Genomic DNA, 26,596 nt, shown 5'->3' with positions numbered 1-26,596 from the left:
TTGTCATAATCTTGATTATAATTTTATTTTGTACATAATATTTGCTATTGATAATATAATAACAAGAAGCATAAATCTAAGGAATAATCACAAAATCTAAAATCGATGATAAATGATGTTTTTAAAATAAAATTATTAGAGAAAATTATTAAAATTAACCCAAATCTTTAACAATAATAATTTTTTTTAGCCGTAATTTTTTATCAGTCTTTAAATCATACTTTTGCCCTAAAAAAGGGAATAAATCATACCAAATTTCTGTGATAAGTCCAAATCAGAAGAAGTCTTCACCAAAAGAATCCTATAAAGATATATATATATATTTCTGTTTATGTTTCATTACACTTACATTTTATTTGTTTTATAATTGATTTATTGTCATTATACATGAACTTGTTGCAATCATAATAATCTGTTGTGAAAATAAAACCGTATTTACTACCATATTAAAATTATTTTTGTATTTATAGGTATACAATTATCTACCATTTTTAACACATCTAAATATCTCTACTGTGAACCATTGAACCATACGCATCTATAAGAGGGATAATATATTATTTAACTAATTTTTCATTTGTAACAACTCCCCTTTTATATTTTATTTATTAAAAAATGAAAAAAAAACTTTAAACAAATAAATAATTAATAATTATGCCATTAATATTATTTCACTATGATCATAATCACTAATAGTTGTTATTATTGTTTATATAATCAAATTTGAACTATAAAGGTAATTATTTTCATCTTGTACAATTAATTCAATGATAAATTCTTATATATTTACAATAACTTAATTATTAACTAACAAATTAATAATTTACAAAAACATTAATTAATTTTAACGTTTCCTTCCTATAGCTTCTGCTTCTAAAACTGTGTCAGGCATTTTTTTATTAAATGTTTCTGGAAAAAAAAGAGCTGAACAACCAGCTACAAAAGTTGCTCCGCTAAAAAGTATTATTGGAGCTGATTGGCCAAAATACGAAACCTAAAAATATTAATATTAGTCATTATATAATTTAAAGTGTAGTCAGTACTTAGGGTGGGGCCATAGGGCACTTTATGGCACCAAAAACATATGAATACTTTTTTTTGTGTAAGATGTATTTACTTTAAAAGTACATTTTTTTAATCATTTGATGTTATTGCTTTTGTATATACAAGATATTTTATACCTACGCTTTAAATAGATCTCGACGTCAATGTAATTGTTATTGCTTCTATACGATAGTCGATAAGTTATAAAGTCTCCGTTCAGAGACCAATATTGATAGGCCGTATGGGCGTAAGCAACGGACATTGTGATAAAACCGGGGCTAAAAATAAATTAGAAAACCAATATTTTCTTTACTTTGCTGATATATTCGACTATCTCCACACAATAAATATATAGTCATTGATGACAAGTCGTGTATACTATATAATGCATAGCGTGTTCAGAATTTGTTTTTTAGTTGTACTTTTTTCCTTTAAATTAATCCTTTAAAATTTACTTTACAATGGGCAGAATACCATGCAGGTATTCTCGGAATGCTAGCTTTATAAAAAAACCTAGCAAAGTAAGGTCGCGGCATAGTTGAGAAAATTATACATAAAATCTGGCAGTGATTAACATAACTAAATTAAATAACGCTTAATTTGAATTTGTTAAATTTCACAATCATTTGTTTATGCGTATAATCACAATTTCTGAGTTTTAAAATTTCATTTGAATATTAAATTCATGTTAAATTATTTGCTTTATTAAAATTGAAATTTTTTTTTTTTATTGCGATTTTTTATTTTATCAGATGATCAATTATAGTAGAACAATCGTAGGAATGAATTATTTTTTTTTATTAATTTAGTACACTTTAAAAGTTTTAATTTTATATAGGTTAAAATAGAGCAGCCATCCCAGAATATTTTCAAAAGTTGAAAATAAACAAATTTAGTACTTTGACTGTCAATTTTTCATAATATAACATCGTTAGATATAATTTCTTTTTAATATTGTAGTACATTTAAAAAAGTTTTCATTTGATAAAGGTTAGAAAAATACAAACTGGCCGTTTTTTAATGCGTCGGTGGTTTTTTCAAACCCTCCCTGTACTTCGGTTATTCATTATCTCAAAGAGCATACCAAAAGAAAGCTTATTGTCTTTAATATGATTTATTAAAATTTCATTGGAATAATTGTTTCGATTAAAATGTTATAATAGTTTTAAAATGCTGAAAAAAATTGATAACTGTTATTTTTTCTACGTAACGTAATTTTAAGATATTTTTCGAAATATCTAAAATTGAGGGTATTTTCCCCAATTTTTAGTAACGATAGATTGAATAAGATTTAAATCGGTCCAGTGAGAGCTGGGATTTTTGGAAAAACTAATACTTTCTCAGCTTTGCATCGAAGCTAAAAAATAATAATAATAACTGTTTGTCATATACAGAGTGATTTTTTTATCATAACCCAATCAATTACTTACAGAATAAATATATTTAAACATTTTTTTTTTTTGGTTAACTTTAGTTACACATTATTCTTGAATTATTAACTATGTAATACTTTTTAAGTTCATCCCTTATGCCTTATAAGGGCGTCAACTTTGTTTTTTAATACAGGTAGCTAATTGATTTTTTATGACATCCATATTAGCAGGAGTTTATAAATACACTAACTGACAATACAAAAAGTATATCTATTGATAGTCATAATTGATAATAAACAATCCGTGACTGTGATAGCAATATCATAAAAACCAATTAGCTAAGATGTTTGAGTTTTTAATTTAATAGTAAATGGCATTTGAATTTTTAATATAACTTTATTCGTTTATTAGATATAAACATTTAAAGTTTCACATTTTTGAGTTAATATACATGCATAATACACAAGGTATTACAAATACAGGTAGCTAATGGTTTTTATGACATTGCTGTCACAGTTACGGATTGTTTATTATCAATTATGACTATCAATAGGTATTCTTTCTAAATTGTCAGTTAGTGTATTTATAAACTCACAACAATGTGCCTTACTACCATTTATAATAACAATTTTGTGTACCTGCGAATATTGATGTCATAAAAAGTATTACATAGTTAATAATTCAAGAATAATGTGTAACTAAAGATAACCAAAAACAAAACAATGTTTAAATATATATATTCTGTAAGTAATTGAGTGGGTTATGATAAAAAAATCACTCTGTATAACAAAAAATAAAGGTGGTTGGGTTTCAATATATTATATTGTTGAGATTTTGAAGTTATTACGAATGTAATGATAGCCGTTGATACAGGGTTAAATGTATCTAAAATCTTCCATGGAAAATATATTAAATTTCTATCCATGTTAAATGGGGGAGTTAAATATATGATTATCTTAGGGCGTCAATGAGAGTTAACACGATACTAAGTGCAGTTGAAAACGATTTTAGCGTAGCTTAAATTTTTTTTAGTGCAGTTAATAATTACTAGAAATACAGAGTGATAGATTTATAATAAACTACTTGATTATTTTCAAAATAAATGCAACATATCAAAACAAATTTTTGCTCTATTTTAGTTATATACATTTCTTGATTTATCAGCTAATATTTACTTTTTAGAATCATTCCTTATAACTTATAGGTATGTCAACTTTATTTTTTAAATGAAAATATACATCTAGTTAAGAAAACGACTGGATGATAAAATGTTTTGAATCAGTATTTGAGAAGTTATTACTTATTTTAGGTAATGGTGAGAATTGGTTGCTGCTATTTTTATCACTAATCATTTCCCCGTCGTACTTTTCCTTCCGCAAAGGTATAAAAAATAGAATAATTTCCGAATACTGGTCCAAAAGTTGTTATGGACTAGTAATTTTCTTCTTTTTAAGTTTCATTTGGATACACAACTGGGTTAGGCCGTGTAGAACACGTTGTGTCCAAGGCGCTTGGCTTTTAAATTTTTTATTACGTAGCTAAAAAAATTCTTAGATTTTACCCTGGATAAATTATTATTTGACAGTAGTTAATATGATAATTGGCTAATTGTCATATTAAGTAAATTGCGCATTTACTAACAATAAAAATTTTAAATTATTACTGGTAAATTAGTATGAAATCATATTTTATATTTATAAACTACACCTTTTATTACAAATTTTTTGAATGAAGTTCTTTTACTTACTAGTAAAGGTGATTGAGGTGCTACCATTGAGCCAATTCTACCAAACATAGAACAAATTCCGAGTAGAGAATGACGTATTTCAGTTGGAAACATTTCTGCCGTATACATATATAATATCACAAATGACACAGTTATCACAAACTTTCCCAATAGATACAGAGTAACATTTAATAACACTATATCTAAAATTATTGCATGAATGAATCAACATAAATCGAATTGAATATGTTTTGTTAAATTTAAACTTAAAAAAGTTTCTCATTGATAATTATAATACTATGGGAAAATTTTTTTTTATACGCCTTAGTGGTCTATTAAGGCGATGACCTCCGAAAATAAGTAATTAATATTGTACTTACTGTTTGGAATGAATGCTATCGATAGACATAATGCACTGCAAAGTAAAAGAGTCACGCATTGTGACTCTCTCCTTCCAAATTTATTTAATATTTGAACCACAATAATGAGGGCAGGTATTTCTATAAGGGCGCTCAAAATAAAATTCCCATAGGGATTACCAACAATTGCACTAGCGTTCAACGACAAACCATAGTAGACAAGTGTATTGATCATCCTATACAAAATAATTAAAAAAAAAAAATACTTTTGAAATAATTAAACATTTTAAGAGTATTACCAGCAAAATGAACAGTTCAACAAACGAGTCATAATACACTTTGAAGATAGAGCTCGTCTAAATGCTTTTGATCTGGAGTTAGCTTCATTTTCGTCCTATTGATGAATAATCAAACATTTTTTTTATCATAATAATGAAAGAAAATCCATAATAATGTTAATTACCAGTAAAATTCCTTTATTGATTTGTATAGTCAAAAATTCTAGTTTTTTCAATGTTTCATCTGATAGATTTTTTCCGTTAAATTTTGCTATGCATTTTAATTCTTCTATAGCCTTATCAATTTTACCCGCAGTAATCAACCATCTAACTGACTCTGGTGTAATTCTATAAAAACATTTATTATTTAAATAATCCAATATAATTGTGTCATTTGTTTTTGAGCACGTTTCAAAATAATGTTTATAATACTTTAATAAATCTATATACATTTAACTAAAAATAAGCAATAAATAAAAAAAAATTTATCATTCACTTTTCTGAATTAAAATGAATTATTTATTTAACAATTACCTGTAGGCAAGTATGAAAAATAATCCTGGAAAGTTCATGATAATTAAAAATTTTCTCCAGTCCTGCACATACCAAAATAGCACACCAACTAAAGCTTCGCCAATAGGATAAAATCCACTAAGGGCCGTACTAGCAAAAACTCTATGCTTTCCTCCAATTAAACCTAATCCTACAGTAAGAAAAGTAAAAAATCACTCAATGTTGTATGGCATATTATGAACAAAAGAATTAAGCCATTTGTATTATTTAAAAATATTGAATTAATAAAATAAGAATTTAGTAGATAATGCAATAATGTTACCCATTATAAAAGTAGCGCTATAAACGCCACCTGAAAATAAAGCATCGCAAAATTCCAAGATCAAAAACATCATATAATTAAACGACATGCTTCTCAGAATACCACAAGTAGCCGCTAACGTACTGCCGATTATAATAATGTTTTTTCTTCCGTACCTAAAAAAAACTCATTTTAGACCTCAAAAGTTCATTTGAAAGTTCATTTTTATTACATACTTGTCAGACAAAAATCCAGAAATGGGTAGTGAAATAAATTGACCGATGTTGTTCAATGTTCCTACTGTTGTTAATTTCCATTTATTTCTTCTACAATATATGTGGAACTGAAATGTATAATATAATTATTTCAAGCTACTAGAAAATATTCTAAAATTTATTTACCGCTGAAACAATAGTTTTTTCACTATCAGAAGCGAATATAAAACTATTGCATTCAGTTATCGACGATTTATTAAAATTAAGGGCACTACAAGTATAATTAGTTTTTTTGATTTTTTCGAATTGTTGGCATTTTGAAGGTTTGTATTTATCAATGAATGGAACTGCGTTTTTTAGCCATTCAGGATTGTACACTTGATCTGAAGTTGATGAATCACAATCATTGATGTAACATCTATAATGAAATAAATTATAGAAGAACTACCAAGAAACCGTTAGAATTAATTGATATTGATAATATTATTTTACCTATACTTCATATCTCCAGTAGTAAATAAAAATGACAATGTTGACGAAGCTGTGAACATTAATGCTAATCCAAGTAAGATCATGTAAGATTTTTGGTATCTTCCAAATTCACCTACTTCTTTAAGTAATGCGTCTATATCTATTTTTCTATAATTCATATATATATATAAAATACAATTATTGAACTACATTTCAGAACTTTTTGATACAGTAATCTGCATTTCAAAACTTATATAAATGGATACAAATAAAACCTATCTAATAGAAAATTGTAATCTTAATTTAATTTTGTTAATATTTAACTAAACAAATAAATATTAAAAAAATTTTAAATTTCTTACAAAAATTATACAAAATTATTTAGTCTAATGAGATTTATTATTATACACTATTTATTAGAATTATATTGATTTATAAAATTGATTAATAAATAATTAAACAAAGCTTAATACTTTTTTTTTTAAATTAATTCCTTAATTAAAAATAAGATATTTTAAATGGGGATCAATATTACGGTAATATTTTAAGACTACTTTTTTACAATAGACATGATTAGATATAATTTTATCATCCCTAAGGTTAAAATTTTTTCATTCGTTTCCTAGGTATTCTTTAAATAATTTTTAATCGCCACTTTAAAAATAAGGATGATGATTTTAAAGAAAAAGAATTTTACGTACACGCTAAAAAAAAATTTCCAAATTTTCACATACACTTATTAGAAGTCTGTATATTAAAAATATAATGACGATAGGAATTGTTAGATCATTTTGTATAGTGTAATGCATCACTGTATACTAGAATTATTAAGGATTTTTATTTGAATTAATATAAGTAAAATGCATACTTTATTAAGAATATAGTTATACACTATAAATGATCTGAATATTTAAAATACACCTAAATTCAAATGCTAAAAAAAAAAAGTTAAGATATAAATATAGTTGTAAAGTACTTATTAAAATCCTTTTCAATAAGTACAAATAATTTAAAATATACAAATTATTTTTTTCCAGTAACTATACCTTTTTTCCATTTTTTTTTTTTTTTTTAATTTTGAGATCTTTTAAAATATAATACAAAAACTTTTAATTCAATAATAAATTATTTTATAAAAATTAATTTTAATTTCCAATAACTTTGATGCATTGAGTAATTTGCCATTTTTTTTTATTTTAATGACAATAAATAAATTTTTATTAAACTCAAAAATTTTAGCAAGCTCGACAAATTTCTCGACGCACACTTTGAGCATTTGTATAGTACTAATAGCTCAAGTAAAGTACTTTTATTAATTTTATAGATCTCCCCTCCTAGCATTATGTTGTACAATAACATAAATGTTTTTATCATAATAAACTTTTCACAATATTATATATCAAAAATGCACGATTTATTTTAGTGTAAATACTAAACTCATCAGTGTCGTAATTGGCATTTAATCCAAGGAGAATATATTTATATAAATATATTAGCCCTCAAAAAAAAAAATAAATAAATTGATGTCGCCATGGAATTATTCCTACTAGGTCAATTAGGAAAACTTTTAAAATTTATACAATCATCAAATGGATAAAGACGCATTTCTACCTTTTATTATTTTAAATGGTAATGAAATCAAACTAAAATATATTGATGAGATAATATTAATATTTAATTAAAGGAAGCTTTTAAAATTGCAAATTTTACAAAACTATTTTCAAAGGCATTAAAAAATACGAAAAAAAAAGAAGTCCTCCGGTTACAATTGAAGTTTAAAATTAATAATTAAAAAAAAGACAGTTCCGTCACGAGAAAATGTTTAACTATGGATAAAGCCTGGCCTCTAAAATTTATAAATCTGACCCTAAATACAAGTCTTCAAAAAAAAATATATGTATATATGAGTTCAACACGCTATTAGTATATACAAATATATATGTAAAATGATGCACTTAGTAAATTAAACGCAAAGAGAGGATTTTTAAATTATTTTGTTTGTTTATTAAATAATAAATTTTAATTTAAAATTTAGCACATTTTTAAATTTATTTAATTTAAGAATTTTGAAACGCCAACAATTATTTAATTTAAAGAAGCGTCCTTTAACTTATTTAACAGACCATATCACTTCAAATTACATTAGTTACACGGATTATTGAAAAAACGAGTCAACTATCAATGAGTACAAAGAATACAGTTTAAATGATTGGCGTCAAGTTTTTCCCATCAATCAGCTATTTTGAATTAACCGTTTTGTTTTTCACTAAAATTTCAATAGGTTTCGACAAAGCATAAGTTGTGTGTATCATAATGCTTATCAGTCTTTTGTCAGATATTTTGCATACTAAGTAATAGAGAATTAGTTTAAATAAACCGTTTATACAATGTGACGATGGTTTTTAGTCAATATTTCTAAAAGAAAGTATTTTTAATAAAACATTAGCTAAAATTTTCATTTTCCTTTTAATCATCAGTCTATATTCTTAAATATATTTTAAGTGTTCAAAATGATCATATTTTTTTAAATTGTTATAAATTTAGACATGAATACTATTAAAAAAAATTCTTTTATATATAAGTATAATTATTTAAATTTAATTTTTACAAAAACAAAAAAATAAAAAACAGATATTGTTGACAAGGTACACATGATAAAAAGAAATGCATCATTTGTATTTTTGATAATCTAGTTTTTTTAATATTAGTTATTTGAAAAACAAATTAATAAAAAAAATTTATTTTTAATTTTTATGCATATTTTTTTTTATTAGAATTTTAAAATGTAATAAAATAAAGGTTTTAATTTTTCTAAAAAGTTATTGTTTTGACTTATACCATTTTCCCTATGTATTTGTAAGACATAGCCATTGCCTTCATGATAAAATTGCGAATAACTATATTTTTTAATAATTTAGTAGGGAGGACAGAATAAACCTTATTGTAATGACAACAATTTAAATAATTTTTTTAAATAGAGATTTTTTGTTCCGATAACGCTTTATATATGTATCAATACTGTAAGTATCAATTTCTGGAAAGATGATATCCCAAAATGTCTAGATATACGTTTTTACCATGGAGACTCTGGTAAAATAATAAAGGATTTCTTTAATTTGTATTCTTTACAGTTTTATATCATAATGGTTTTAAAATATCCATATTAGGTATTTTATTTTCAAAATATAGAAATATCAGATATCGCTATAAAGACAATTTACAGACTGATCGGTTTATCATAAACCACTCGATTACTCGTAATAACATATAATATTGCAAAAAAAGGTTATTTAATTTGTTGGTTGCATATATCCCTTATAACTTATAGAGGTGTCATCTTTATTTTTTTTTTAATGGCAACGTAATTAATAGCTTGTAAAATAGGAATAATCTAATTAAGAAAATCACTAGTCGATAATAAATTTTGGACCAGTATTCGGAAATTATTCTATTTTTTATACCTTTGCGGGAGGAAAAGTACGACGGGGAAATGATTAGTGATAAAAATAGCAGCAACCAATTCTCACCATTACATAAAATAAGTAATAATTTCTCAAATGCTGGTTCAAAACATTTTATCGTTCAGCCGTTTTCTTAACTAGATGTATATTTTCATTTAAAAAATAAAGTTGACATACCTATAAGTTATAAGGAATGATTCTAAAAAGTAAATATTAACTGATAAATCAAGAAATATATATGTATAACTAAAATAGAGCAAAACATTTTTTTCCAATTTTGTATTTATTTTGAGAGTAATCGAGTGGTTTATTATAAATCTATCACTCTGTATTTCTAGTAATTATTAACTGAACCAAAAAAAAATTTAAACTACACTAAAATTGTTCTCAATTGCTCCCAGTATTGTATTATCTGTTATCGACGCCCTAGGGCAATCATATATTTTATTACCATGTTTAACATGAGTAAAAATATTGCTAAAAATTATTGCTCACCTCCAATCATAATTTAAGTTGTTTAAAATTTCTCATATACTGATCCAAAAGTTGTTATACACCAGCCATTTTCTTATTTACATTACTATCGATTTTTTAAGATAATTATATATTGTTATTTAAAAAATAAAGTTGACACCCATATAAGTTTAATTATCTATTAAAAATTTAAAATCTACCGGTGAACAAATTTAGAAGTTCGAATAACGCTTATATTAAGTTTAGTTTTATAATTCCAGTCTAAATATTTTTATGATCTTACTAATTTAAAAGAAATTCATTAATATATTTTTTTAATAGAAAAATTATATTTAATCAACAGTAAAATTAAACAATTACGTATTAAATTATTTTACTGTATAATTTGTATGTTGCCATAAAGTTGTCACTAACTTTTCCGGAAATTAGAATAAAATCTTATTATTTAAAAGCTGATCCAAGTTGAATTTTAGCGTGCAATCTAAAATAATTAAAGTTTTAGTAATAATATCCTTGAACAAATATTTCTTACTAATTTGAAATATCATTATTCGATATATTATTTTATTGTAATCAATTACAATAGAAAAGTATTTCTATTTTCAATTAAAATTTTCTACTAACCGATTGTGAGCAACTTCTAATTGCTTGATCAGAATTTCAAGTTCAGGTGTTTCGGCCATTATGTTATACTTATGTGGTTTATTAAAAATAAAAAATTTATTTTAATTTTGAAAAAAATTATGAGCAAAATATAAATATGAATACATTTTTTTCTCGGCGAACTTTTGATGAATGTTCTTTGATGGCATTTTGCTATTGCTAATCATATTATGCTTATCGAGACTATAGCGCCTGCGTGTGTATGAGATGACATATCTCTTACACACTAACTCGGACAATGACATTGTTTGTACTCACATTCATTGAGCTTGATATTTTGACTTTACATTGAACTTGATATTTGTTTGATAGCGTTTGAAAACTTACCCTAGCCTAATCAGAATAACGTTCATATTTGATCATTTATTTTTGAATGCTTGAACGTTTCAAACTTCATAAATTTGGACAACTATCTAAAGACTTATTATTAAGAATTATTAAGCTTTTTTTTTATTAACTTTTATGATTATGAAAATATCATCAGAAATAATATTTTTTTAATTTGTCAAAAAAAAGTTTTTTTGCGAAAATGTAAAAAAAAACATCAGCCTGTATACTCTTTGAAATATGTATGAACAGCTGTGCACAACGTAAAATCATTTTCTATTTGGTCATTACTGAAATATATAGTTGTATACCTTAAATAAATGTGCTATCTTAGAACGTATAATTTAAAATTATTTTATGAACACTCCTAAAAATGACTAAACCAACTCATGGTTAATCATTTCAGAGTGATAATTATTCTTCATTAAAATTTACTATAAATTACTAAATTTTCAACTTGATTTAATAGTATTTATCTTGAAAAAATATGTAAAAAACTAAAAATGTGAAACTAAAAATAAATGTTAGATATTTCATTTATTTTGGTTCATAAAAAATGGTCCTTTAATATTGTCATAAACTAATCGCATAAATGATGAAATAAAACCGGAAAATAACGAATTGAAAAAATTACAATTGATCACCAAGGCCAGACAAGAATACACGCTTAGTAGGACCTTACCTTAAGTTTCAATTAAAGTTGTACGGCTTTTATTGCCAAGTAGGGTCAGAGAATAAAAGCGTTGAGTTCTAGAATAGATTTTAATTGCGCCGGTCACGACCGTCAGAGTTAATATAAATAACAAAATACACATTGCCTAAGCACAAAAGTAGTGAAAATTAAAAAAAAATTTAATATCTTAATGATACTACTATTCTCAAATGCAATTAATAAGATTTTAACTATTTAGTTAGAAAGAAGATAATAATAGTAGATTGATTGGTCAATATAAGTATAATTAAAATACAGCTACAAATTACAATTAAGTTGAACAAATTCAAATTACAATAACAAATAATTAAAAGTACAAATTAATTATAAGTATTTATTAATAACTATTATAGTACTTATGCCGTTCTTAAAATATACCCATAACCGCTAGAGCAAAACGATGAAAATGAATTTAATAAGTGATATTATGTTAAGTTTTAATAATACGAAAATATGATAAATTTAGCACCTAATTAAGTTGAGATTACGTAAATAATTCGATGAGCAATAAAATATAAATACAATATATGGATTAACACTAATATTTGGCAATCAGTTACAATTTATAAACAATATTTTGATGGTAAATTAAAAAGATAACTAGTTAAAATTCAAAACGAATAAAAAACAATAACTTCGATTCTTTTAGAATCAATTATTTGAATTTGGTAGTCCTATGACCGCTATGTTTCCATCTCTCAGAGGAGCCAACAAATGGGTATTACCCGGCGTAGCGACTACTGTTTGAATTGGAATATCCAGTGGAACGTCGTAAACTGGATGTAAACTATACAATAATTTTTATAAAATAATATTTCTCATCAAATTATTTTTATTATTCATAAAAATAAAATGTTTACATTTTAACTTTAAAAAAAAACAATTATTATATTACCCCAAAAGACGGCTAAGGGTTAAATAGCCAGCATCGTCGACAACTACTAAACAATCTCCAATCGTAGTAATTCCAGTGACTGGAGCGCCAACATATTTAGAACCCAAATTATCACCGTTACAACTAAACACATGCACTGAGTGACATTCCTACAAAGGAAAATAATGATGTGAATTACGATAATAATTATTATTTATACTTACTTTATCTTTAGCCGAAAATGCGATATGGCCTTGAAATGAAATGGTAACATAGGATATAGTAGACGGAGGGCACACACAACCTAAAGGAATTAAACAATGAACTAGAAGTCCTTGGTGTATACTGTACACATTAACTGTCCCATCTTCAGATCCGGAAACAGCCATATCTAACTCGGTGGCTATAGCAACGCACGTTACTGGTAAATCATGACCTAGCAATGTTTGGAAAGGTTTAGGGTTGACATTATTTGTATTTGATACATCCCAGACAACTGAAGTACAATCCCTAGAACCACTTATCATATACCACCCACATGAATCTAGTGCTATGCATGTAACAATATCTAAAAAAATTAAGAACAAATTAATTATGTACATGAGAAAACAGTTTTTTTCGCTTTTATCAGTTCCTTAAAGGCTATCGCGGCCTCCCCCAAAAAAGGAGGTTTCTTAACCATTTATACTCCGGGACGAATGGTTAGTCCGTCGCGGAGAGAGCGATAGCGACTCCAATTACCAAACTGATCTCTCGTTTAGCAAATGAATCCGCCCGTGACCGAGTTTTAAACCCGAGGCAATGCGCGTCAAATACTGACACGTTACCGACTCAGCCACACCGTCCCTCTGACTGAGAAAACAGTTAAATAAAAAAAATCATTTTTCTTAAAAATAATTACCAAAATGTCTGATAACTGAAGATAGGTATTTATTTCTTGAAAAACTAAATGTTTTTACGCTATAATCCCAGTGGCCAGCAGTAAATAAGTACTTTGCATCATGCGATACAGCAAATAAATGACTGTTTATTTCAATGGACGGATGATAGGAGGATGATCGCATAGGGTACGCATTAGGATCTTTTTTGTTTCTAAAAAAGAATAACCACAATTTTTCAATAAAAATATGCAATTTTTTTAATTTTTATTAGTTACTTAAGTAAAATATGCGACGGATCCACGTCAAGTGTAAATCCTTTATTAGAGTGTTTATCATACGGCAACCAAGAGTGTCGACCAATGAGAGTATTTTCACACACTGTAACAAGGGTATCGTCGGTCATAAATGTTTGTAACAATCCCTTGGGTCCTGAACGAGGCGGACTTAAAAATACCATTGGATATCTACTATCTGTAATCTACAAATTATAATAATATAAAATTAACAATAAAAGAACTTAATATATATAAATCTCTACTTCAACATAAAATGTAGATAATTCTTTTAACATCATCGTTAAATCAGGCTTTTTGCTATCAGATTTCATCATTCTTTCTAATGCTTTATCTAGCGGTAGTCTTGAAGGATGAGGTTCTCTTAAAAGTTGACTTGGAGTCTGTCCAAAATTGTTAATCATTCCTTCAAGGGCTTCTCTTTCTATTGGGTCTGAAATGGCATCCAAATCCACGGCTCCTTCGTAACTAAAATCAAAAAATTAATAAATACGATCGATACAAAAAATTCATTTTTTTTTTTAGTGCTAAAGGGCTCATTAAGAATTTTTGTCGTTTTTTCGATTAAGAAGATTTCTCAAACTAATGTACTACGAGTGGAATTATTATTCTATTGCCTAGGAAAGTAGTTGCGACTTTATTTGAATGATACACATCCAACAAAGTTTTAGAAAACTCAATAACAGAATTGATATTGAGTTATGAAAATATATATTATTTGTAAAATCAGCAATACCTGCAATAATAAAAAACATTCATGGCGTCAACAGCTGCTTGACCTTTTTGTTTATAGCCAAAAATTAGATCAATCCATTCATGTAAATGGCTCGATACATACTCAGATTCCAAAGCTTTTCTGTGTTTATAAATAAAATCTTCTGGACTGTCCGCCCAAGGAGGTAAAATCACATCACCTATTCTTTCCTTTGATGACTGTAAACGTCCAAGATCAAAACTGTAATCAAGTTAAGCTCATAATTATTTGTGTTTTTCTATTTTACTATTAATAAAAGTGTTTAATTTATTTTTATACATATGTAAATATTAATGTTTTTTTAGTAATAAAAATTAAAATAATAATGGTTTTTACTTGTTCATATTTTTTAAGAATTCTGGAAAATAAAAAAATTCTGGTATCAATTCTTTGACGTCATTAGGAGTATCCATTAATAATTTCCATGTTTGAGCAATTGAATGGAATTGTCGGTCGGCAACATCAAACCTATGATAAAAATATACACATCAAGAATTGTTTTTTTAAATATACTAATGTAAATACCTTCCACTTTGAAGTTCTATATGTAGAGATGTATAAGGTTCTACTCTAACCAAATAATGAAGGACACCAGCAGAATTTGAATAGTGAGTTCCATAGTGAAATTTGCCTATTACACCGTGCGGATCTTCAAAATTCCTATATTTCGCTTGAACATCAGCTTCATTATTGGGGTTAACAACTCCTACGGGTCTTGATAAATCCCTAAATGTTTTTGGATTGTTCAAATCCAACTCTTCAGATGTGTAATCGGCTAAAACCCACGGGAATACTGGATACTGAGAAAGATCATTGTAGGTTCTACCAGCTATTGTGTTTAACTATTTAAATAATTAATTGCAAATTTATAGACATACTATAACGTAGCTAAAAGTGATTAAATTAATACTTACTTGCATCAAATATTCGAAATTGGATATTTCTCTATTAACCCACTTTTGAGTCATGTTTGATTTTTTGAGTAAATCTTGAGGATGACGACTACTATTGAATGAAAAATTTGGAGGATGAATACTAAAAATAGCAGTTAATACTTTCAACCGAATCTACAACAAAAAATTTAATATTTAAATGATATATCATGGCTTGTTTAAAAAAAATGTATCAAATACTTTAGTAGTGAAGTTTAAAAAGTAGTTTGACTGATCCATCAAAAAAAACTCTAAAGCACTTCGCCGCAAATTATAACGCCTGAGATACACGTCCCTCAATTTTGTCATGGACCACTAAAATTTAAACGAGACATAAATAAATAAATTTAATAAAAAAAAATAACAAGGATCAAAATTTTGAAATTTCAATGAAAATAATGTATAAAACATAATTTTTCTATTAATTAAAAAAATTATTTTTATATTTATCTTTAAAATTTATTTTGAATCTAAAATCTAGAAAACCCATTAGTTTTGGTTATTTACTGACTGCATTGCCATCAGTAGCTAAAGAAAAATATTTGTTAAATCAAACTTAACGAACACAAATATTATATATCTGGTATGCATGAAATGATATATTATTTAGTAAAAAAATTCGATTAAGATTTCTACCATTTGGCATAAAATAATTACACTAAAAAGTAACGCTAATATCATATTGGTTAATGTTATAAACATATTGGCACACACTTCAGTTAATTCAAACTTAATTACTTCGGTTCTAATTCCTAGTAGTGTTTTAATTTTGCTATATTCTGAGAAATATCTACAAATTAAAATTTGTATGGATCTGGGTCCTTATATTCATCTTAAAACTGTATATTAATTAAATATTTAAATATAAATAAAGTAATAGTTTTATTATTTACTAATTTAATTATAAATAATTGTTTACTTTAATTCAAATACGAGTTATTTTTCTTATAACACTTTTGAGTTGCACAGCAAATAATTGTATATTGACAGTATCAAACATACCGTTTCATAACAAAATTATAATAAAAGATCAATTTTTTAAATTAAAAATTTATAATAGAATATTCATTGAAAAAAGTAAAACAATTATTACAATTTAAAATAAGTATAAATATACTGTACATATTTTTAAATTATTTAACCTTAAAATCATGTCTATCGCAATCCTCCGTGATAGGTGTTAAATCGTAAAAATATGCGTGTGTTGTAGTGATGACTAATCTTCCTTTAATAACACTCATCAATGTCACAAGTTGACAATCGACAGACAATACGTGTTTCTCCTTTCGTTCATTGTCGTCTCTATAGATTATAAATTAGACGTTTTAAAATTATTAGTTTTAATAAGAAAATTTCTTTTATGAGTTTCAATTAAATTACAAAGATTATTTTGACAACAATTTTTGATAAAAACATAAATAAAAAAACAAATTCAAATAATTTACTACCAAACGTAAGTAAAAACTTACTCTGGATAATTAGTTTTATACGAAGCAATATTTTCGTCTGGTAACATTTCACCGTCTTCTTCAACTAAGCTACGAACCGCTGCTTGAGGCATACTAGGTGGAATTTCTGAACAATCCATAATGCATTTAACAGCATTGCCTATGAAATTTAAATACATATTTAAAAATATAATTCAGTACTGAATATATTGGACCATCAAGGACACCCTCGACTCAACTTTTATACTGCTAAGTAGATTTATTCTTTTATTATTTAAAGACCAAATAAATATATTATATTTTGCGAATAATTTTTTTTTTAAATTAAAACCTAAGTAAAAAAAAAACCCAGCACAATGGATAAATAAATAAATAAATAAATAAAGGGAATAGGTGTTATTTAAAAAAAAAGAATAAAAGAGGGATATAATTATTATTTCTCATAAAAAAATTGTATTGATCCATACACTTTTCAATAAGTTATACCATTATAAAGTTAAAAATGTAAAATATAAAATCGAGAATTTTTGTACAATAGTTTTAATATGAATAAGAAATTTCATCAAACGAGGGGAAACTATAGTAATGGGGTCCTTGATATTCATAGTTATTGAATCCAATGAGAATTAGTACCTTTTGTAAGGTATTTTAAAATAAAAAAAAATACAAAATCTAGAATTTTAACAAAAGCTGAGAAAAAGTGGTAACAGACACAAAAAAAAAAAAAAAAAAANGAAAAGTGGTAACAGACACAAAAAAAAAACACATCATAATAAAACCAATACTTTCTCAGCTTCGCATCGAAGATAAAAATGTTTTTAACATGGTTTAAAAGCCTCCAAGATTTATATATATAGTTTAACTTTATATATAGTACTTATGAATGTGCCACTTATTTTATGAATTTTAAATAAAAAATATTTTTTAGTTTTTGAAAAAAAAAATGTTTGTTTGATTATTCACTATAACCCATTGTATTATATTATATTTAACGATACAGAAGTAAAAAACCGAAAATTAACCAAGAAAAAAATAACGTATACTTTTTATAATACTTTCGCGCTATTTTTTACAGATACTCAATTCAGGACAATCTTAAGCGTTTAAATCTTCAAATGTAAACATTTTTATACTGAATAACTTCATGAATACATACAAATATCTTGGTATTTTCTTAGGCTTTCTGCTTATGTAATGTTAAATATTGTTTTTCGTGGGAAATCAAACAATCATTTTTTTTAGAAAATCATATTTTGTATATTTTTGTTGTCTTATTTTTTTTTCAAATTTTCTATATTCAAAAATTTATTTACAGTAAGTGTTTATTTCATAAACACATAACATTTAAACTTTGAGCTTAAGTTGGCACGTATTGACCATATTGAATTGACCTCAAATTTCGTAGATATTATAAAAGTACTAATAAAAACAAAAGAAATCGTTGTTACTAAAAAAATTCAATGCACTCTTGCACTTTAGTACTTATAGTTATTCTACTGATTTTAACGTAATTAAATAGATATGTAACTATGAAACTAGGCTGCGTTAACATCTGTTTAGCTAATAAGTATTTATAAACAATAAAATCTTCACCAGCATTATCTCGTAGATTACTGGCGTTTTTATGATCGTCAAAATGATAATTGGGACATAATTTTAGACGCATTCTTGAGTAATTTTCGTGCTGCGATAGTATCCAATGTTTTTCGGAAATACTCCTGAAACATAAAAATATAATTTAAGTAGATATATATATATCTATAACATTTGGTAATTTAATGATGCCACATAATGATTTTTTAAACTTTATACATAGCTTAAAATCTATTTTTATTCAACAGTTTCCAGTACTCACTCCAGAAAGTAAAGTAGGAGAAAAATTAAAATAATGTATACTTAGCATAATTTATAATCACTAGTGTAAAAGTTTTGATAAAAATTATCATCTTAATTATATTATCAGATTCAGATTTTTTAGCAATTAAATTTCTAAATAAAGAGTTTCTTTTAGAAAAATTATTAAAAAATTTTTAATTATTAGTCAATTATTATTCAATTATTTGGAACTTTTAATTTTTAATAAACTCATATTCAAATATTGTAAAAATTTTTAATAATTACTTCGTCCATTCAGTTAATCACTATGTTTCAAATAAGTTATTTAACACTTCATACATTTTTTATACTCTTTTACTATATTAGTTGATTAACGTAAATTCAATTTTTAATTCTTTTTGAAGGATGTAGAAAATTTTAATAAATGACCCCCAACATTTAGTATACAGAACAAAAGATTTTTTTTCTTTTTTTTTTTAATTTAACAGCGAGGCACCTCATCTGTTACGCATAATTAGACTATATTGAGTTTTTTAAATTATTTACTATTCAATATATAGTAAAACTGTTATTATTAAACGACTAACAATCAAGTATTAATGATGTTAACTTAAATATATAATTTCTTTTCACTAAAAAGAATTACAAATTGCAGTAATTAAAAAGCGCAGGAAAATATTTTAAAAATGTGTCCAGACGATGTTTTTTATTAAAGTATAAATAGTTAAAGAGTTAAAAAGACTGATTAAAGATAGTTAGATTAAAGATAAGTCGTAAAGTTTACCAAAAAATAGTACATTATAGCTACTCAAATTTTAGCTATTTTTAGAAATTCTATNTACCAAAAAATAGTACATTATAGCTACTCAAATTTTAGCTATTTTTAGAAATTCTATTAACATGCATTGACTTTGATGTATATGTGCATAACCAATTATTTAAAAGGTAAAATGTGCTGTACAATAATATAATTCTTTGTACGTGGTGACACTGCATTGAGGCATGTTCGAGTTATCAGTATATCAAAATGTGCACCATCTGGTTTTATCTTATTCGTGGTAGAGTTATGTAAGAATTCAAACATAACAAATAACAATTAGCAACGATTATATATATATATATATATATATATATTAGGGTGTCCCTTATTTTGAAAATTTTGGAAATTCTTCGGGCTCACCCCCCAAATTTATGTGTATACATATAAAAAGTGGCTACAAAAAATTTCAGGCCGATCAGATAAGTTTAACCCGTGCCGACTTGGGGTTGAAAATCGGCCAAAAGGGGTACTTTTTTAGTTTTTAGCAATTAACTCGTAAATTAGCACTCTCACAAAAAAAAATATTAAAACTAAATTGTAGATCTAATTGTTTTGTATAAATTAAGTCCTTACAGTTTTTCTTTTAAGTCCATTAGTTTTCTAGAAAAATGTCAAAATACATAATATTTCGTAAAATTGCCGAAATTAGCATATTTACGAATATTTTATCATATATGACGAACCATATGTGATACGACCTAATGTTTCATACAAAAATTGTTTAAAATTAAATTTTACGAAATAAAAGTATTAAGTACAAATTTCATTGAACCGATCGTTTTATTGCTATAGCTGAATTAACTCGATCATATTACGATTTTTACTAAATATATGAATTTTATTGCTTAATTTAAATATATTTCCTTTATATTGTAAAGTGATGTATTTGTTTGACTTAAACTCATAATGATACTTACTTCTCAATATTATTGTATAAATTAAAAAAAAGTTACTATATAAAATACAAAATGTTAAATTCAAAATAATTCACAAATTATAACAAAAATATACATTAAAAACTATGTTTTAATGTTTTTTTGTTGCAATTAGGATATAATATTCTATGCTCTTGAACACACAGTGTAAAAGTAACTCAGCTTTTTCATCGTTTACAGTTAAACTTTCATGAAAATCTTCCATTACCTTAACCGCTTTATCTGCAGAGTCATTTACTACTTTAAGTGAACATACAATTTCTTTTTCGTGTAAATAAAAATTATCAGTATTCCAATTACTTGGATCCAAATTTAAAAAATTAGTATTGATATCGAATCGTTTGAAAAATTTCATACTGCTTTTTGACAAAAAAGAAGCTACAGTTTTTTCTAAAAAAAAATATCAATCACTCAATAGTCATCAAAAAATAAAGATATCAAAAATTATTATACATGAAAATGATTTGTCAATATGAACCGATGAAAGAATAAAACGTTTACTAGGGTTTATTATTGACTCATTATTAAGGGATACAACCATTAATTTTTTTATTTCGGTTGAAATGGAATCGTCCATTTCCCAGAAAATATTACACTCGCGAATAGTCAATACTGCTTTTGCTCTTATAGTAAGATTAACAATTCTTAGGTTATAAAAAAAAACTTTTAGAACTTGTCCAATGGATGGAAGTTTTGAACCTAAAATTTGAGTAGTCAAAGACCCTATTAAAAATATTTTATTGTCATTTCTTAATACTACGGACATTTTTACGTACACTAAAAGAAAAACACAATAGGAAGCAGTTCAACTTAATACGCGATGTGAGCGACTAAAGTGGTATAAGTATAAGTTCACTATATCTATTGCTGCGATTTGTAATAAATTTACGATTTCCAGAGTTATTTATAATTTAAAAATAATAACAATACATTAATTCAGTCATACCATAGTATTATCGCCGTACTTGTACGATAAGTGTTGTAATGAACCAGATGATAACTAACAGAATCTAGCATTAAAATTCATATATTTAGTAAAAATCGTAATATGATCGAGTTAATTCAGCTATAGCAATAAAACGATCGGTTCAATGAAATTTGTACTTAATACTTTTATTTCGCAAAATTTAATTTTAAACAATTTTTGTATGAAACATTAGGTCGTGTCACATATGATTCGTCATATATGATAAAATATTCGTAAATATGCTAATTTCGTCAATTTTACGAAATATTATGTATTTTGACATTTTTCTAGAAAACTAATGGATTTAAAAGAAAAACTGTAAGGACTTAATTTATACAAAACAATTAGATCTACAATTTAGTTTTAATATTTTTTTTTGTGAGAGTGCTAATTTACGAGTTAATTGCTAAAAACTAAAAAAGTACCCCTTTTGGCCGATTTTCAACCCCAAGTCGGCACGGATTAAACTTATCTGATCGGCCTGAAATTTTTTGTAGCCACTTTTTATATGTATACACACAAATTTGGGGGGTGAGCCCGAAGAATTTCCAAAATTTTCAAAATAAGGGACACCCATATATATAAATATATATATCATGTTATTTCTGTTAATAGATATAGTTGTTTAGGAAATAAATTATTACTTTTTATACAATGAAAAAATGCTTGATAATAATAATAAATTATTATGAAAAAATTAACAGACGTCGAAAAATCTATTCATAAGATAAATTCATATAACAATTAGATTAAAATGCTAAAAATAGTAAAATTCTAAAATAAAATATGTTTTGTAAATATTAAATATATATACGGAAACAAATTTTTACTTTATATTACGTTATTTTTTCTTGCTAAATACAAACGAATTTACGAAAGTATATGATAAAAAAATTAGTAAATATGAACTGTACACATTTAATCTAAGATATAATTATTATTATTATTTTTTTTTTTTTAACAACCTTATGTAATTAAAATTGAGCATCCTCGGGCAAAGTATTTCATAATAGCCGAAAAGGACTCGTATGTGTAATAATATGCGTCACATTATTACTGTAGACTCGTTTGCCATGTTAACAATACTAAATAGGGACGCCGCGAGTGAAGCGGCCATCGTAAACGTATTGAGAATTTAAAAAACATATAATGCGACAAAATATATAAATGAATGCAATCTTAAACGTTAACTCTCATGAAACGTTACGGAGGCCCAACGAATTGGCGTTCACATAAATTGTCTTCACTTTACAACTATTAACATGTAGTAAAATAGAAGATGAAATAAGCCGTAATATTCATAGGAACATCACTTAGATACTTGTTTTGCATTTAAAATGCTAACAAACATCTCGAAGGGTATAATTGCGAGTGTTATACATAAGTCAACATAATAGTGCGAATAAACAAACGGAAAAAGCTATTTTCAAATTAAACTGATTATTTAATTGCAATGGCCAACGCAAGACAATGTTAATTTAAAAGCACCACATTTAAATAGACTATTATTTATATCCTTCCTCGGAAATGAATAGTTTCCTTCCATTACAAATTTGAAACCTAAGTACACACTATTTAATGTGCATTATTACTTATCTCATAACACACAGAAAATTTTTATAGCACACGTTCAGGTTTATATTTTTAGATTATCGTCGTCTCCATGGAAAACTGTACAATTAATTTTTAAAAGGAAAGATACTCTATTTTTGTAAAGCTGACAATGGAAATTTTTATTTTTTAATTTTATTATTTAAAAAAATATAGACACATTTTATACTAACAAACACAAAATATGTGTTAGTATTATAAGAATGCATATATAATATATTTTCTTCATACTATGTATATATATAATTAGATTTTTGTATACTACGTTGTGTACTGGCATACATTATTCCGACAAAAAAATGAAACAGAATATTTCGAAATTAAATATTAAAAGGTCTTGTTTCTTTTAATAAACATTTAAAAAAATGTAAAATATGACAAAAATTGTGAGTTTACTAAGTACGTTTAATTCACGGAAAAATACTAATCCGCCCAACGAAATTAATAGTTTGGAACCGTGCGGTCAGCTGAGTGTTAAATAGTACTTTTTATTTAAGACAATTTTATATAACTGATAGAAAGTTTAATTTATATTAAACAATAATGGATTTTAAAATATTTTAAAAAAATATGCACTTTGAAAAACTTATAACACAAATTGAAACTAGTGAGAAATTAATTGACATAAAATATCAATAGCTAGTAATTTTAATCAATTTAATTTTTAAATGAGTTTTAAAATTTCAACACTAAAAGTAAATTTATACTTCGATTAGAACAATAATCTGTAAGGAGGACTTAGACTCCTAAAAACAGAATAATTTGTCTTAGATACCATAATTATATTTATGTATAAAATATAAAATTTAGGTATTATTTAAAAATGTTGACTTATAATTATGAAAAAATTTTTTCATAATTGAATTGAAAAGTAAGAGAGATTGGGGCAAAATAATCTTATAGGTTTAAAATAATAAGGTAATGTTTGCAAACTTTTTATGGAAATATTTTTAAATATATAAACCAAACAATGAAAGAAAATTAAATTAACACATATGTTTGTTTTTAATTGCACTCAAACCTTTTTGAAAGAACGACTTATTGTCGTTTCACGATTGAAAATGTTTTAATTAAAAGCATAGACTATACTTAAGCGTAAATAAATAATGTAATTTAATTTTTATTCTGACAGAAAATAATGACTAATGTGTAAAAATAATAATCTTAATAATTTAGTGAGAATGATTAGTTTTTTTTTGTATGCGTTCTTATATCATAAAAGAAATTGTATTGATATTTTGCTGAGTAGTTATATAGCGTTCATTGAGTTTTGAATAATACAATTACCACATTAAAATGGGTTTTTGGGGGATAAATAGTATAGCCTAATTATTAAAGAAAATAAATTAGAAATTATATCTAAGAACATAATAAATAAAAATTAAAAATGACCTTTCTTGGTCATTTTAAATTTAAATACCACTCCAGCTTTTCGCCTCATGTCATATGGTTTACATACCTTTTGTATAAAAACTCTTTTAGTTTATAATTTTTAGGTGCGAAAAGTTTTAATAGTTTTCCTCAAATTATAAAATTAGTTATAGTCAAGGTTTTCGAAACATAAAAAATAGAAAAGACAAAAAATTTGATATAATTTTTAAGAAATTATAATAACTTGATTAATCATCTGAATGATGAGTCATTAATGATATAAATAAATAAATTTAATTGTTAAATCAATTAAAATTTCGGAATAAACCGTCTAGTTTTAAAAAAAATTATTTCAACGTAAGGTAAAAACTAAAAAATATCAGATTTGACTATTTAATAATAACAACTGTATTTTTGGGTGTAATTACAATTGTCAAGGGAATTGGAAAATTTAAAAAAAAATTATGGCGTTAGTAGATTCAATCAGATACGTTTTGTGATCTTTTGACGTATTATTGAACAAAATCGGTGCAGTAGAAGCGAAGTAATCATATAAACTGATTACAGTATTGTAAAAACAATAGTTTTCTTAATTACGCATCGGAGTAAAAATGTAACATAACCTTTATAAACCAGACCAACAAAATATTTGCTGTAAGTATTAAAAATTGAAATAAATTATAAAGTGCAACAAATAAAATAAAATCAATAAAAATAAAACAAATTAATATGGAAGAAACTATTATAATATATTTATAAAAGGAAAGATCGACTATATACAACAAGAATTACACATATTATAAGAAATCTATTGGTAATGTAAGGGCAATTAGTTAGCATTGTCGTATAGTTCATTTTGCAACTACGGCAGCTGGTGCTACTGCTGGTAAAACTGGTGCTACTGGTAAGTCCTTCTGTACTACGGCGTTGAATCCGTTGACGTCATCGGCATAGTAGCTCACTGTTCTGCGGCTACCATCGGGTTCGATCAAACTGTATCGACCCTTTACTACATCACCGTCACGCACTTCTTCTTGGTCCTTGGCATCACCGGTAAGCGAGTCTCTTACGGTATAAGCGTATTGATATTGTGGATAAGCATCAGCTTCGTCCAATCGGACGGCTGGGAAGGCAGCTGGAACTGGAGCTGGTAGAGCTGCTGGTACGACTGGGGCAGGAGCAGCAGCTACGGCTGGTGCAGCTCGAACAACAGCAGGGGCAGCAGCTACGGGAGCTAATCTAGCTGGAGCTGGATAAGCAGCAATAGGAGCGGCTCTGATTGCGGCGGCGGGTGCTGGATAAAGTGGCGCTTTGTATGGGAATGGGTATGGCAGAGCTGCAGCTGGTTGTGCAAAATACGGAGATGCGGCATAAGGCAATGCTCCGGGATAAGCATATGGAGAAACGGCGTATGGAGCGGGAACGATGGCGGCTCTGGACAAACTAGCAACACTTCCAATGACCAAAAATAGAACTGACTATAAAAATAATTGATATTTATAAGTTTGTTAAAATCATAAGTTACGGAAAATTTAACTGAAATAAAGGAATAAGAATTGAAGTCGTTAAAATAGTTAAAATAACTACTATTTTAATTAAATGTCAATAAATAAACACTAACAATTATAGTGAGTTATTTTTTTATTATAGAAGATAAATATTACTAGCGAATATCCTAGTCCCCGGGAATGTACGGATGTAATTTACAAGTTGAAACTTACCTTTGTAAATGCCATTTTTTATGTCTGGTAGTCGTTGAACTGATAAAATTCACTTAAACACCTTGTCAGATGAACTCACAAAACGAATGTGATTGATATGGTTCATTGGCGAGCATTATATACTAAATCGAATGATATGCACCCACTCTTTTGGGTTTTGCCTGTATTGTGCCGGACACGGGGGAGTTTGCCAACGGGTGTCGTAACGGACGTACTGCGGTCCGAATTCGATATTA

General features: G+C 26.1%; 3 protein-coding genes across 6 annotated transcripts in view; all 3 read right to left on the bottom strand.

Moving 5' to 3' along the window:
* Positions 1–97: 97 nt before the first annotated feature.
* On the bottom strand, positions 98–11,085 carry LOC126896506 (organic cation transporter-like protein). Of its 4 annotated transcripts, XM_050669356.1 has the most exons (12): positions 10,840–10,950; positions 10,593–10,696; positions 6,302–6,448; positions 5,996–6,227; positions 5,831–5,937; positions 5,616–5,770; positions 5,315–5,483; positions 4,966–5,128; positions 4,802–4,896; positions 4,524–4,738; positions 4,165–4,346; positions 99–994 (listed from the first exon to the last, which is right to left on the bottom strand). In XM_050669356.1, exons 3-12 carry the CDS (start codon positions 6,382–6,384, stop codon positions 845–847), a joined length of 1,551 nt encoding a protein of 516 aa, XP_050525313.1. In that variant the 5' UTR covers positions 6,385–6,448; positions 10,593–10,696; positions 10,840–10,950; the 3' UTR covers positions 99–844. The 4 variants fall into 4 exon arrangements, with proteins under 4 accessions (XP_050525310.1, XP_050525313.1, XP_050525311.1 ...); XM_050669353.1 differs by lacking the exon at positions 10,593–10,696 and having other exon boundaries at positions 98–994; positions 10,840–11,059; XM_050669354.1 differs by lacking the exons at positions 10,593–10,696; positions 10,840–10,950 and adding an exon at positions 7,327–7,565.
* A 1,056-nt stretch (positions 11,086–12,141) lies between these two features.
* LOC126896498 (neurobeachin-like protein 2) overlaps positions 12,142–26,596 on the bottom strand; it is a 111,089-nt gene continuing 96,634 nt past the window's right edge. The window contains exons 34-47 of the mRNA XM_050669329.1: positions 18,693–18,817; positions 17,121–17,259; positions 16,794–16,953; positions 15,853–15,966; positions 15,634–15,786; positions 15,245–15,561; positions 15,056–15,187; positions 14,702–14,920; positions 14,211–14,433; positions 13,948–14,150; positions 13,693–13,883; positions 13,016–13,359; positions 12,813–12,961; positions 12,142–12,704 (exon numbers count right to left, since the gene is read on the bottom strand). Of these exons, the coding sequence (XP_050525286.1) occupies positions 12,569–12,704; positions 12,813–12,961; positions 13,016–13,359; positions 13,693–13,883; positions 13,948–14,150; positions 14,211–14,433; positions 14,702–14,920; positions 15,056–15,187; positions 15,245–15,561; positions 15,634–15,786; positions 15,853–15,966; positions 16,794–16,953; positions 17,121–17,259; positions 18,693–18,817 (2,605 nt within the window). The 3' untranslated portion in view covers positions 12,142–12,568. The remainder of the gene's footprint in view (positions 12,705–12,812; positions 12,962–13,015; positions 13,360–13,692; positions 13,884–13,947; positions 14,151–14,210; positions 14,434–14,701; positions 14,921–15,055; positions 15,188–15,244; positions 15,562–15,633; positions 15,787–15,852; positions 15,967–16,793; positions 16,954–17,120; positions 17,260–18,692; positions 18,818–26,596) is intronic.
* Positions 25,368–26,483, bottom strand: LOC126896537 (larval cuticle protein A3A-like). The gene is made up of 2 exons (XM_050669434.1): positions 26,361–26,483; positions 25,368–26,117 (listed from the first exon to the last, which is right to left on the bottom strand). The coding sequence occupies exons 1-2, from the start codon at positions 26,373–26,375 to the stop codon at positions 25,491–25,493; spliced, it is 642 nt and encodes a 213-aa protein (XP_050525391.1). The 5' UTR covers positions 26,376–26,483; the 3' UTR covers positions 25,368–25,490.

The sequence above is a fragment of the Daktulosphaira vitifoliae genome, unplaced genomic scaffold (assembly GCF_025091365.1).
Source record: "Daktulosphaira vitifoliae isolate Bord-2020 unplaced genomic scaffold, ASM2509136v1 Scaffold_1, whole genome shotgun sequence".
Taxonomy (NCBI): domain Eukaryota; kingdom Metazoa; phylum Arthropoda; class Insecta; order Hemiptera; family Phylloxeridae; genus Daktulosphaira; species Daktulosphaira vitifoliae.
The sequence above is the reverse complement of the archived record's forward strand: the minus strand, read 5'-3'. Positions and strand labels throughout refer to the sequence as shown.

Excerpts from the sequence above, each read along its gene's own strand:
- LOC126896506 (XM_050669353.1), bottom strand. The coding sequence starts at position 10,898 with ATGGCCGAAACACCTGAACTTGAAATTCTGATCAAGCAATTAGAAGTT. Across the intron at positions 5,938-5,995 it reads AAAAAACTATTGTTTCAGCG|TTCCACATATATTGTAGAAG; the intron begins GTAAATAAATTT and ends TATACATTTCAG. Across the intron at positions 995-4,164 it reads CACCTCAATCACCTTTACTA|GTTTCGTATTTTGGCCAATC; the intron begins GTAAGTAAAAGA and ends TAATATTTTTAG.